The sequence below is a fragment of the Aulonocara sp. 'chitande type north' Nkhata Bay genome, linkage group LG1 (genome assembly GCF_057382095.1).
Source record: "Aulonocara sp. 'chitande type north' Nkhata Bay isolate Kocher_YH1m ecotype deep benthic linkage group LG1, A_spYH_male_GT1.1, whole genome shotgun sequence".
Lineage (NCBI taxonomy): Eukaryota > Metazoa > Chordata > Actinopteri > Cichliformes > Cichlidae > Aulonocara > Aulonocara sp. 'chitande type north' Nkhata Bay.
The window spans coordinates 6,582,534-6,595,341 of NC_141344.1; the positions used below are offsets into that span (position 1 = coordinate 6,582,534).

General features: G+C 39.4%; 2 protein-coding genes across 5 annotated transcripts in view; one reads left to right on the top strand and one right to left on the bottom strand.

Annotated features, from left to right (window-relative positions):
• Window positions 1-6,148, top strand: part of LOC147338587 (ATP-binding cassette sub-family C member 12-like) — a 28,198-nt gene extending 22,050 nt beyond the window's left edge. The window contains exons 20-30 of the mRNA XM_086307671.1: window positions 712-894; window positions 1,051-1,277; window positions 1,366-1,503; window positions 1,647-1,836; window positions 1,917-2,006; window positions 2,129-2,318; window positions 3,377-3,536; window positions 3,618-3,696; window positions 3,833-3,946; window positions 5,168-5,332; window positions 5,402-6,148. Coding sequence (XP_086163797.1) covers window positions 712-894; window positions 1,051-1,277; window positions 1,366-1,503; window positions 1,647-1,836; window positions 1,917-2,006; window positions 2,129-2,318; window positions 3,377-3,536; window positions 3,618-3,696; window positions 3,833-3,946; window positions 5,168-5,332; window positions 5,402-5,494 — 1,629 coding nt within the window. The 3' untranslated portion in view covers window positions 5,495-6,148. The remainder of the gene's footprint in view (window positions 1-711; window positions 895-1,050; window positions 1,278-1,365; window positions 1,504-1,646; window positions 1,837-1,916; window positions 2,007-2,128; window positions 2,319-3,376; window positions 3,537-3,617; window positions 3,697-3,832; window positions 3,947-5,167; window positions 5,333-5,401) is intronic.
• An 896-nt stretch (window positions 6,149-7,044) lies between these two features.
• Window positions 7,045-12,808, bottom strand: part of LOC147338589 (ATP-binding cassette sub-family C member 12-like) — a 40,702-nt gene continuing 34,938 nt past the window's right edge. For all 4 annotated transcript variants that reach the window (XM_086307425.1, XM_086307344.1, XM_086307367.1 and 1 more), the window contains 11 exons: window positions 12,282-12,464; window positions 11,940-12,166; window positions 11,712-11,849; window positions 11,369-11,558; window positions 11,195-11,284; window positions 10,899-11,088; window positions 10,316-10,475; window positions 10,159-10,237; window positions 8,183-8,296; window positions 7,770-7,934; window positions 7,045-7,648 (listed from right to left, as the gene is read on the bottom strand). In XM_086307425.1, coding sequence (XP_086163551.1) covers window positions 7,556-7,648; window positions 7,770-7,934; window positions 8,183-8,296; window positions 10,159-10,237; window positions 10,316-10,475; window positions 10,899-11,088; window positions 11,195-11,284; window positions 11,369-11,558; window positions 11,712-11,849; window positions 11,940-12,166; window positions 12,282-12,464 — 1,629 coding nt within the window. In that variant the 3' untranslated portion in view covers window positions 7,045-7,555. The remainder of the gene's footprint in view (window positions 7,649-7,769; window positions 7,935-8,182; window positions 8,297-10,158; window positions 10,238-10,315; window positions 10,476-10,898; window positions 11,089-11,194; window positions 11,285-11,368; window positions 11,559-11,711; window positions 11,850-11,939; window positions 12,167-12,281; window positions 12,465-12,808) is intronic.

Consider the following 12,808-nt stretch of genomic DNA (forward strand, 5'->3'; position numbering starts at 1 on the left):
CTCTTTCTGTATTTACATTTTGCTACGTAAAGCTGAGTTGATGTTACATCATCACTCATTGGTCTTCTAGCTCTCCTGCTGGTCCACACTTACACGCTCCGCCTACTGCCAATATCTCAAGGTTGGCTTCATCAGCAATCAAGTTTTTTTCTAATTGCCAGTTATTTTTGAAAATGTTTATTTTGGCCTAGTCCAAGCATTTCTCATTGAAACAACTTGATGTTTTGATCTTCTGTTGGTTTTGTCACTTAGTTTTGGTCATTACACACTCACTCTAGTTTCCATGCACTTGCCCCTTAAAATATGCCTGAGGGTCATCTTTCAGCTTGAAGACAGTATAAAAATTTCAGCAAGGGTTTTAGCTGTCACTTGAGTAAGCGTCATCCCTGAACCATAAGAAATCAGTTTGAGGAAATCTTGAGGAAAAGTATTTGATGCTCACAAAGCAGGAGATGAAATCCTGTGGTAACTTTGTATGTCTGAGTGTCAAGAACTTGAGTGAGAAGTATCGTGATTTAAAATCCAGAGAGCCACACATTATAGACCAAGCCTGGCAGATGTAGCAAGCGAAAAACTGTTTCGGACTCCTCAAATTCTGCTTATTTCTAGTTTTAGGAAATGATATTTAATCATTCGTTTATGTATACAATGACTTTGTCTGACTTCACTAACTTTTCTTTTTTTTAATTAATTTATGTTTTTATTTCCAAGTCATCCAGTAACACAACTGCAGTCCAGGGAGAAATCTCTCAAAATCCACACCTTCACTTCTACCAGGTTATTTATGCTGCAACAGTGGTTGTCATTGTTGTACTTTCCATTGTGAAATCCATAATCTACACTTATTTCACCTTGAAGGCCTCCTGCAAATTCCATGACATGCTGTTCAAAAAGGTACTGTGAATTCTCAGCACCATAGAAATCTCTGCTAGTCACCATTACACATGGTCATTTTAAATATGGATAAGGGTTTACTTATCACAAATGTATTGAATCCAAAACTGGGAACGTTTACTAGCTACAGATGAACTGTTTGTTTTCCTATTGCAGATTATTGATAGTCCAATGAGTTTCTTTGACACAACTCCAACGGGCCGACTTCTAAATCGTTTCTCTAAAGATCAAGACGAAGTGGAAACTGTCCTTCCTCTTGTCATGGACTCTTTCTTACAGTGTTCTCTACTCGTCGCATCCACAGTTGTTGTCATCTCAGTTATTTTCCCCGCCATGCTTGTAGTTGGAGTTATTATGGCAGCTTTTCTTGCCTTCACTGTCTTGTGAGTTTATGCTGGTTAAATCTATAAAACACTGTTACTGAAAGTAACAGGTCCTCTAAGGTACTATATATCTGTGCCTTCTCTGCAGTGTATTCCAGAGGAGTATACGTCATATGAAGAATCTAGAAAACATCAGTCGCTCTCCATGGTTTTCTCTAACCACCTCAACTTTGCATGGCCTCAGCACCATCCATGCCTATAGTAGAAGAGACAGCCTTATAGAACAGTAAGTTTCTGAAATTTGTTACTAGGCTATCACCTCTTGCTTTTGCAATGTTTTTGATACAACACATTGTAAATTGTATGTTTCTTTGGGGCGGGGTGACTGTGGACAGTGGGATGTTCAAAAACTCCTGTTTTATATTACAGGTTCAATATCTTGACTGATATCAACTCCAAATACCTTTTCATGTTTAATGCTGGCACACGTGCATTCGCCTTCTGCCTGGAATTAATGGCTGCTACTACGACGCTGTTTGTGGCTCTCTTTGTAGTGCTCAGCAGTAATGACTTAATCAGTCCATCCTTGAAAGGCCTCGCGATATCCTATTCCTTGCAGGTACATTTGGACAGCACATGAAGCCATGTTCATTTTGCTTTTCAGACATGGATTTACATAATTTTTAAACTTATTTTCAGTTGACAGGCATGCTTCAATATGTAGCCAGACTCTCGATAGAAGTGGAAGCAAGATTCGACTCAGCGAAACGGCTCCAGGAATATGTCACGGTCAGACTCATGTCCTGAAATCATTCACCTGTCATTGTTTTGCTGAGACCAAGGCCAGAGTTCATTAAACATGCTACACACCCATCTGCTTGGTCCCTGTAAACTTTTAATTGTGTTTGCAGGATTGTAGGTCTGAGGCTCCCAGGCATGTTAAGGAGACTCAGATCCCACAGGACTGGCCTAGCAGTGGGGGCATCACCTTCGTAGACTATAAGATGAGGTACAGAGAGAATGCACCAATTGTGCTGAACGGCATTGATTTCCACATTCAACCTGGAGAGAAGCTGGGGATTGTGGGAAGGACTGGCTCTGGTAAGGCTCTGGGTTCAGTAGCTGTTTCTCTTGTTGATTTCATCTAGTCTTTGGGTGATGATGATTTACAACAATACACCCTAGAAATGATGATAAATACATGAACTAGTTTTTCAACATCACTCTGAGACAGACAATTTAATCTTAGAGTGTGCAAATATAGGAAGGCAGTCCTACATAGTTTGTTTAATATCCTCAATGTTACTGGAGGCCAAGGTAATGTCATCCAGGGTATCTGGCCATGTTTCTAAGATAAGGCAGTGCACAACAACCTCAGTTTTTTCTGAATTTAGAAGCACTTAGAGGGAATTAGAGGTGATCCAGGTTTTAATTTCTTTAAGAGATTCCTGTAGTTTAATTACTTGGTGTGTGTCAACAGGCTTCATAAGTCTGGGTATCATCAGGCAATGAAAATGTATGCTATTTATAATAACACTGCCTAAGGGAAACTCATATAATGTAAACAGAAATGGTCCCAACACAGAACTCTGTGGAACTGTATCAGCATCAAACGCTGAGGTCTAACAAGTCAAGAACAAAGAGTTGACGTAAGAGGCCAGAAGAAAACCATTTGCCACCTTCACTTGTTCCATTTCTGTACTGTGAGCTCTGAAAGTTGACTGAAACTGCTGTTTTACTTTGAAGAATTTTTGAGATAAAGTTAGCCAATTATAGGCCAGTCTCTAAGATAGCTGGGTCAAGTGATGGCTTTTAAATAATGGTTTAATTACTGCCACATTAAAGGCCCGTGGTAAATAACTTGTTAATAAAGATAAGCTGATTATAATTAAGATGAAGATTGGTTAATAAAGAAGATTAGTTAATGGTAGGAGGGCTTTTTCTTTTTTAATTGTTATTGTTGCTATTATTCCCCCACCCCAACCCTCTAAGATAGATGGCACCCCTGCCTACACCTGGTTGTGCTGAAAGTTTAGTGATTGACTCTAAATCCTCCCATATTCCTGATTTCAAATGATATTTTATGTAGCACATTTTAATGTAAATTTTAACAGTTTTAGGTTAATTCAGCTACTCTAATCTGCGGTTTGCATCTGTAGGAAAATCGTCTTTAGGAGTAGCTCTATTTAGACTTGTGGAGCCTGCAGCAGGAACCATACTGATAGATGGGGTGGACATCATGTCAATTGGCCTGCAAGACCTGCGTAGCAAATTGTCTGTGATTCCTCAGGACCCTGTGCTATTTGTTGGTACAGTCAGGTAACCTTGGCCAACCCATAAATCTCACATTGGTCTGACCACTGTGGATCAGTAACTGGCTAATGACCCCCATCCCTGCAGGTACAACTTGGACCCCTTTAATAAATACACTGATGAGGAGATCTGGGCAGCGCTCGAGAAGAGCTACATGAAGGACTCGGTATGTTTTGAGTGCAACGTAAAAGTTGGTACATTTAAAATTCCTATACAGCCCCTTTTTTTCTCTCTGCTCTTTGTTTGTATACATTATGAATTAGGATAGTGGAGTGGAGCTGTAATGTGATTTGTTTCCTCAGATCTCAAAGCTGGGGGGGAAGCTTGAAGCACATGTTATGGAGAATGGAGAAAACTTCTCTGTAGGCCAGAGACAGCTGATCTGTATGGCTAGAGCTTTACTCCGTAACTCCAAGGTCAGAGTGCACTTTTTTGGGGGTGGGGGGGGTGGGCTTGATGATTTGTCACCTGGCTGGGACAATGCTGTCACATACTGCATTCACTGATGCCAGTCAAAGCAATTTCCTGTGACTCTCTGTCAATATGCTCTGCACTGTCCTTAAACATCGCAAATCTGTCCTGATTTAAATTTTTTCCCCTTGAGGTCATCAGTACAATGTTTAGATTCCTCTTCAGAAGTACCCCTAAGCCTTAAAAGCCTGGTAGGGTATTGTTGTCACTCCGCAGGGCAGATGGACAGGATGTACACCTAAGTTTGAATGCTACTTGAGATTGAGGTGACGTAGGAGCGTCAAATTGAGACCATAGACATATTTACTAAAAATCTCAGACGGAGTTGAATCTCAAATTTCTAAAAATAAATATAAAAACTTGAGAACAAGGTGATGTAAGATTTTGAAATTTGTACATAGGTGTGTCTGCTAGGAGGCTGAGTGGCACCACTGGCAGTCACCAGTATTTTCTTTCTGTTTTTTCCTCTTTACATGGCCACTGCAACATAATCTTCACTCGGTATCTGTTGGAGAGGTCTGCCACCCTGTGGCCAACTTCCTTTGGAAAAAATACAAAAAAATAACTTAAGACAAAGGAAAATTATTTTTACGGACTTCTCCGATTTATCATGGCACTTTTCAGAAATCCAAAATTAGCAGCCATGCTCAAAATGGCCCAGAGGTGAATGAGAATGGTAAATGGCCTGTATTTGTATAGCGCTTTACTTAGTCCCTAAGGACCCCAAAGCGCTTTACACCACATTCAGTCATCCACCCATTCACACACTGGTGATGGCAAGCTACACTGTAGCCATAGCTGCCCTGGGGCGCACTGACAGAGGCGAGGCTGCCGGACACTGCCGCCCCCGGGCCCTCTGACCACCGCCAGTAGGCAACGGGTGAAGTGTCTTGCCCAAGGACACGATGACCGAGACTGTCTGAGCCAGGGCGCGAATTCATGGGGCCCCATGACCGTGAATGAATGAGAGGCCAAATTGAAATTGGTTAAGGGTTATGATTATTATGGACCTGTTCTTCAAACTATTCTATAATGTCTCATTTGTATGAGATTGCTAATCGCCACATTTGTATTTAGAAAGTATGGGCGTTTTATGTATTGTGACATGCTGTCCTCCTTTAAAACTGTTTTTGCTTATACTAATGGTCTGTCCTCTTCTTGAGCAGATCATTCTTTTGGATGAAGCCACTGCCTCCATAGATGCAGAGACAGATGCTCTGATCCAAAACACCATCCAAGAAGCCTTACGTAATAGCACTATGCTCACAATAGCTCATCGGCTCAGCACTGTGATGCAAGCAGATCGTATTCTGGTCATGGACAATGGACAGGTAACAACCCCAAATATGCACAGATTAATGTTGTGTCATCTTATGCTTACTAATTGCTCCATATGACAGGTGGCAGAGTTGGATGATCCAAATACACTGAAGCAAAAGCCATTCTCTATGTTCTCATTACTGCTGACTGCTTCAAACACTGTAAATTTGTGAAACAAAGTAAATCTTGAAACCAAAGAACATCTGTGGAGTAGGCACATGTATTTAGATTACTATTTTAATGACTATTCTGTATATTTAAAAATGTTAATTATTTTATTGTCTTTGTCTTTAAAGTTTAAATCTATAATTGTGTATCTATAATGTGTTGTGTTTTTAAAAAATCTACAGTAAATAAAATGTTGTAACAAACTGTAAAACCATGTTTTGCCAACTTACTGCAGTTATATTCTAATGTTGCTGACAAAATGTTGAGTTAAATTATTCATAATTTAAGAGTTAAACAAATCCCCATCTTATTAGCTTTTAGCCTATTGCTTGTTTTTGCATGCATCTGTTATTGCATAGCATCTTAATTTATTCCACCAGTTAATGGACAACTGCACTAAATCAAATGTAAACATTCAGTGACGCGGTGGTGGCTAAAAAGATTTGTTTACCAAAATGTGGGCTGGCAGACTGGACTTGTTTGAGAAGTCTGAAATGAGTCAAGCATAAAATTTGACCACTAAAACATTTTTATTTTTCTGTTCAGAAATGCAAGTAAATAACTGTCATTTGGGTTCCTTATTGAAACACACACAAAGTATTTATTAAGTAAATATGAGGATTCGTGAATGACAATCATTGTATTGGGGGGGGGAGGGATCAAACTAAGAAGAGCAGCATACACAAAAGCACCCAACATTCTTAAAACCAATTACAAAGTCAGCTTATATATGCCCTGGAGTGCATCCATTGGCTATAGGACTCAGAACTCAGCCAATAGGATCAGATGGTGTGAAGGGCGGAACTAAGAGGTCGGGACCTGTCACTCAGCCAATAACTGAGTTTTATTTATGCTAGCGCTAGCAGATTTTTATTTGTTGTGACATCTTTGAGTTTTTCATTTGTTTTGTAAACCACTAACAATGATAAATTGCTTGCTTTTCTTTTGTCATGTGCCCTGTATATGTGTTGTCTCCTCCACCACCTCACCTTTTAATCCCGAGCCTTAGAAGTTAAAAAAGAACAAAATCGCTAACATTAGATTTACTAGTTGGAGTAAAACATCTGAAATTGTTGTTTTGTTTTTAATATAAAGATATTTGGCATAGATTTACATTGAAAGGTTAAGCATGCTAGCTCTCCTCACAGCACCTACAGGTGGTGTTAATGCTGTAAAATCTCCAGTGAAAGCCGTGATTTCTTCCTAGAATATATTCTTTCCAGCTGCTTTGGAAATACACTGCTGATAAGAGATTTGTTGGCTTTATTATTTAACTGTCCTATGTCACCAACTGTCACTCATGAAACAAAACTACAATTTATTTAGTTACATTTGCTGAGTTTTGGGCAGCAGCTTTGGTGACATGCAGCAGGATGCAGCCAGCAGGTGGCAGCATATAGATACACTTGTAACCCCAATTCATCCATACGTTTGTTAACTGCATATCCAGCATAGGGTTGCTGGTGCCCTCGTAGCCCCACAACCTGTTTAAAATAAAGGTAATCTCGCTGTATATATAATTTCTTTTTTTAAAATACCAATTAACACTGAAACACAAATTTAAGTAATTTATTAGCACAGATCTTATCAGGGTCATCTGTATATACCTACACTATGAAATTTACCATGGTTTTTTTTTTTTTTTTTTTTTTTTTAAATGTCACACAAAAAAAAAAAAAAAAAAAAAAAAAAAAAACAGGATTTAAATTACATTTAATAGCAGCAAAGAAAGACTTGGCAAATACATAACATAATTAAACTATAACGTGCATAAGAAGTCATCTCATTCGAAATATGAAGAGAAACCCAGTAAAGTACAGTGCTCATTGTTTTGTATCAGCAGACAGGAGAGATAAATGCATAGTTTTTGAACTTTGTAAATAGTTATGTTGTCTTTCCTGCACTGTTATCAGTTTCCATCTCTGCTGCTCAGTTACATCTCATACAACCACACCAGAAAAGAGTGTAGTATCACAGTACAGACTTCGATATGGCTGTGTATATGGATAACTGTTATGAACATGCCCAGTGACTACTATGCAGCAGTTTTTTGGTTGTCCTTCTGTTCAGGAGTTTACTGTATTAGCAGCTGTCAGGAGTGATGAGAACAGAGAGTCTGGCCGTTGCTTCAGCACATCTGGATGGTCTAATTCTGCCACCTGTCGAACAGAACACTTAGTGAGTTTAAGTTAAAGATTGTGTAATCATCTTTGATTTGTGTTCATTTGTGGGTTGGTTTTTGTTTTTTTTTTTTTTTTTTTTGGGGGGGGGGTTGGGTACCTGTCCATTGTCCATGACCAGAATACGATCTGCATGCATAACAGTGTTGATGCGATGCGCTATGGTGAGCATGGTGCAGTCTTTAAAGGCCTCTTTGATGGTGTTTTGAATGAGAGCATCTGTTTCTGAATCGATGGATGCTGTGGCTTCGTCTAAAAGAATAATCTGCCAAAAAATAACCAGCGTAATGGTGGTTAGAAAGAAGAAAGCGGTGGATGGCAAAAGTGTCATAAAATACAAAAATGTTTACAGTGCTTATGTTATTATACACTTTGAATGCACACAATGGTAAATAATTAATGGAAATATTGGTAGAGGCATCACAAGCTAATGTGGCAGCAGTATCCCAGCCAATAAACTGTATTTGCAAATTAAATTTAGTATCATCAAGAAGGTGTTATGTGTGTACACACCTTGGAGTTACGGAGTAGAGCCCTAGCCATACACATCAGTTGTCTCTCACCAACAGAGAAGTTCTCTCCATTTTCCAACACTGGTGCCTGTAGCCTTTCTTCCAGCTTGGAGATCTGATGGAACAAAATCATATTTTGGTACTGGCATTCATACCCCTCAGGCTAACAGAAAGAGGATATTCGCAGCAAAAAAGCCCACAAAATAAACTACAAAGTCGTATAATCCTTGCCTAAGGCAAGGCAATCAAAAGTTTGAACTCTTATATGGAAAGACTATCTGCAGTTAAACAGGAGCAGCATAAGGATTCTGGGACGGTGCCTCGGGCTGGAGAGCCAGTGAGATTGGCTTGCAACCCCCATGCTAGTCTTGGATTAAGGACTACTACAGTTCATTTTTGCCAGAAAGGAATTCCTGAGCAGAGATGGGCAGTAACGCGTTACTTGGTAATTAGATTACCGTTACTTTCCCGTAGAAACGCTGCGTTACCTTGTTACTAAACCCGTGATTTTTTTTTTTGATTTTTTTTTTTTTGGCGAGAATGTCTCATGACAGTGACGTAAGCGAGTGCGACGTTCGTGACAACAGCTGTGTGCAGATCAACAATGGATCATATATCGAGTGCGGGAGAGAGTATGAGCGTGCAGCGTTTAAAGCGTGGAAGCACTGACCTTTAAGTTTGATTCCATAAAAAGTGACAAAAACATTAGTGTCTGTTGTGCGTGTTCAGCGAAAAAAAAAAACCCCTAAACTTCCAAGCAAGCACCGAGTGCGCTATGACGTAATGGGAAATTCACAGAGAAACTCGCGGATTCTTCAACTGACTGGTGCGGCACACCTGCACCAGGGCAAACCTCCGCCTACGCCACTCCTGCTTTACAGGTGAAAATAGAGCAGAAGGACTGCTAGTCTTTGACTTTATTTATTTTCTGCTGTGTTTTACTTGCATCTATTTGAAAGAGTGAGTGTTAACACAAAAAAATATTTTATTTTATGTGCTGGAATGTGCAGAAAATAGGTTTAAATGTTAAACTAATTTCTTCCAGTCAGAGAATGGTGCATATAATAAAATTTTCGCTTGATGCATAAAGTTAAAAGATTAAAACTGATAAAACAAGTTTAAAAAATTTACTTTTCCATTTGATTACATTTTGTATGATGGATTATGCAGAAATTAGATTTGGGCTGAAAGAGCTATTGCTTTATTACCTATTCAGGTTGTAAATAGTGTTTTTTAAAAAGTAGCTAAGTAATTAATAACTTTTGAAAATAAGTAATCAATAAAGTAACGGGATTACTTTTGGGGGAAGTAATCAGTAATTAGTTACTGATTACTTATTTCAAGTAACTTGACCAACACTGTTCCTGAGTGTATTCTGTGATAAACATTTAGACATGCCAGAACCTTATCAAACTTGTTGTAATAAAAATCTTTAGGGTTTATTACTTCCAGGTTCACGGCATGAGCGCAACATTAGTCAGCATTAGTGGTGCCATTAATAACTGCTAGAGAGTTGTTTTCCTCTGCGGAAAAACATGTGCCTGGACAGATGGTACTATAATTGTACACAGAGGAAGGTGAACTAAATGTAGGGCACTGGAGGAAAAAGTCCAAATTCCAAATTTTCAATGCAAAGATAAAGTAAATATGCAGAACTCGTCAGAGAGTAAACAATACTGGCCAGTGGCAGAAAAATTGTTAAAAATCTAATAACTGATAGCTAATTAAAGGAAACAAAGAACAGAAGTAAAACTAAATAAACGTCATGAACAACATGAACATAGGATGTGTCAAAAAAATGAACATAAAATATATGTTTGGCTCTAGGGCTATTCCATTTTCTTTTAGGGCTATATCAGACGTGTCACAGAGACTGCAGTCTTACGCGTTGTGGGTTTTAGTTTTTGTCAAAGCAAAATCTTGGATAAAAGCAAGTGGCAAAACAAACAATAAGACTATACAATACTGATAACATACTGAGTCCTTTATATAGGTCTTCTCCAGTGCTGCCCAAATCTCCTCATCAGTGTAGTTATTAAACGGGTCTAGGTTGTACCTGTAGGAAAAACAGCTCTTTAGTGACTGACATGCAGGAGTAAAATCAGTGTGTGATTCTGTACTTCTGGTTCACTACCTTACTGTACCGATGAACAGCACAGGGTCCTGAGGGATGATGGACAACTTGCTGCGCAAATCCTGCAGGCCAATGGACATAATATCAACTCCGTCTATCTTTATGGTTCCTGCTGCAGGCTCTACTAGTCTGAATAGAGCTACTCCTAAAGAGGATTTCCCTACAGACACAAAGCACAGAGCAGAGTAGCTGAATATTACACTATAGCTGTTGAGAAGAGCTGATTAAAATTGTAATCTGCACTATGGAATAATTAGGAATTCACTGCTATAATAATTACAACCCTGTTTCCCAAAAAAAGGAAACTGTGCAAAATGAGCCATGCATGTCATGGCGGAGGCTCTGCCGAACCCCTGAGACCGACTCACCGAACGCAAAAGTTCTAACAAAACACATATTTAGGGTTCGATCGAACTCAGGTTAAGAACCACTGCTCTAAGATTAAATTGTCTGTCTCAGAGTGATGTTGAAAAACGAGTTCATGTATTTATCATCATTTCTAGGGTGTATTGTTGTAAATCATCATCACCCAAAGACTAGATGAAATCAACAAGAGAAACAGCTACTGAACCCAGAGCCTTACCAGAGCCAGTCCTTCCCACGATCCCCAGCTTCTCTCCAGGTTGAATGTGGAAATCAAGGCCATTTAGGACGATTGGTGTATTCTCTCTGTACCTCATCTTATAGTCTTTGAAGGAGACGCCCCCATTGCTAGGCCAGTCCTGTGGGATCTGAGCCTCTTTAACATGCCTGGGGGCCTCAGATTTACAATCCTGCAAATAAAAAAGTTTATTTTTTGAGTGAGGCAAACAGAGGGAATTTGGGGTTTGGTCTTGGCAAAACAATGAAAGATGGATCGTTTCCGGAGAGAAATCTGACCATGATGTATTCCTGCAGTCGCTCCACTGAGTTGAACCTTGCTTCCACTTCCGTTGACAGTCTTACTACATATTGAAGCATGCCTGTCAACTGGACAATACGCAAAAGTTCTAACAAAACACAAACACACATTTCAACATGACTTAGACGTATAACTCTGCTCTCCTTATTTACCTGTATGGTATAGGTTATGGCCAGGCCTTTCAAGGATGGAGCGATAAAGTCATTACTGCTAAGCACTACAAACAGAGACACCAACAAGGTCATAATAGCAGCCATGAAGTCCAGCCAGAAAGAAAGCCACTGGGTGCCAGAATGAAACAATAAAAAGTGATTGGAGTTGATGTCATTCAGGGACTTGAACCTACAATATGACACAACGACGTGATGAGAGTTGAGAGCACCGATCAAAGACCACATCATTTACAGATATTTACAGAAGAACACATTATTTACTATTACGACCAGTAATAGAGAGACTTTTATTTGTTTCTGTGAAAGAGTTCTGGTGTCTTACATTTCTATGTGACTGTTTCTTGTGTTGTAAGCATGGATGGTGCTGAGGCCCTGCAGTGTAGAAGTCGTTAGTGAGATACAGGGAGAACGGCTGATATTTTCCATCTTCTTCATAAGACGAATACCCCTTTGGAATAGGCTGCAGATAAATTCAAACAAATGTTGAGCAAACTGTACCTTAAACAACTATCTGCTCTCGCACTAAGACAATTTTTAAAACTTAACTCACAACAGAATGAGGGTAAACAAAGCTCCCATGATGACTACAGCCACAAGCATGTATGGAAAAACGGATGCGATGATGATAATTGTGAATGTGACGAGAAGACAATACTGCAGGAAAGAATCCATGACAAGAGGAAGCATAGTGTCCACCTCCTCTTGATCTTTAGAGAAACGGTTTAGAATTCGGCCTGTTGGAGTTGTGTCGAAGAAACTCATTGGACTGCCAAAAATCTGTGAGAGGAAAATACAAACAACAAAAATAATCATTCTTTGAATCATTGAGCAGTTAATCTGTGTTTCAATTGGTCATGTTGGATGGTAAACACTGGGGATTATTTCTTGGTACCTTCTTGAACATTGTGTTGTGGAGTTTGCAGGAGGCCCTCAAGGTGACGTAAGTATAAAAGAAGCATTTGATGAGGGCAAGTACCACCATGATGAGCATCATCACACCATAAATCGTTTGGTAATAGTGCAGGTCTGGATTTTTTGAGATGTCACCTGGATCTGAACCTGGGTTAGTCGATGACTTCGATAAAACAGACAAAATATCTTTTGTTAGTGGAGAGAGAGTGGACTTGGCGTGTCTATCGTTTCAGTGGGTCTTTCTTGAACTGTCATCTTGAGTGACAAGACACAGCTAGAGAGCAGTTTTCTAATACAGCAGTGCATGGAAACTAATTTCTTTCCAGATCCAGAATTTGCTAAATAAAGAACATAACACTCCAGCATGCAAAAGTACTGTTAAAGAACAATTTTTAGCAGTAATGGTGTTGGAGCATGGTTAGGGTTAGGCTCAAGCTAAACAAGCGTAATGAGTAGACTAAGATGTGCCAGTATTCTGTGTACTGATAGGCTGGAATAATACGAGAG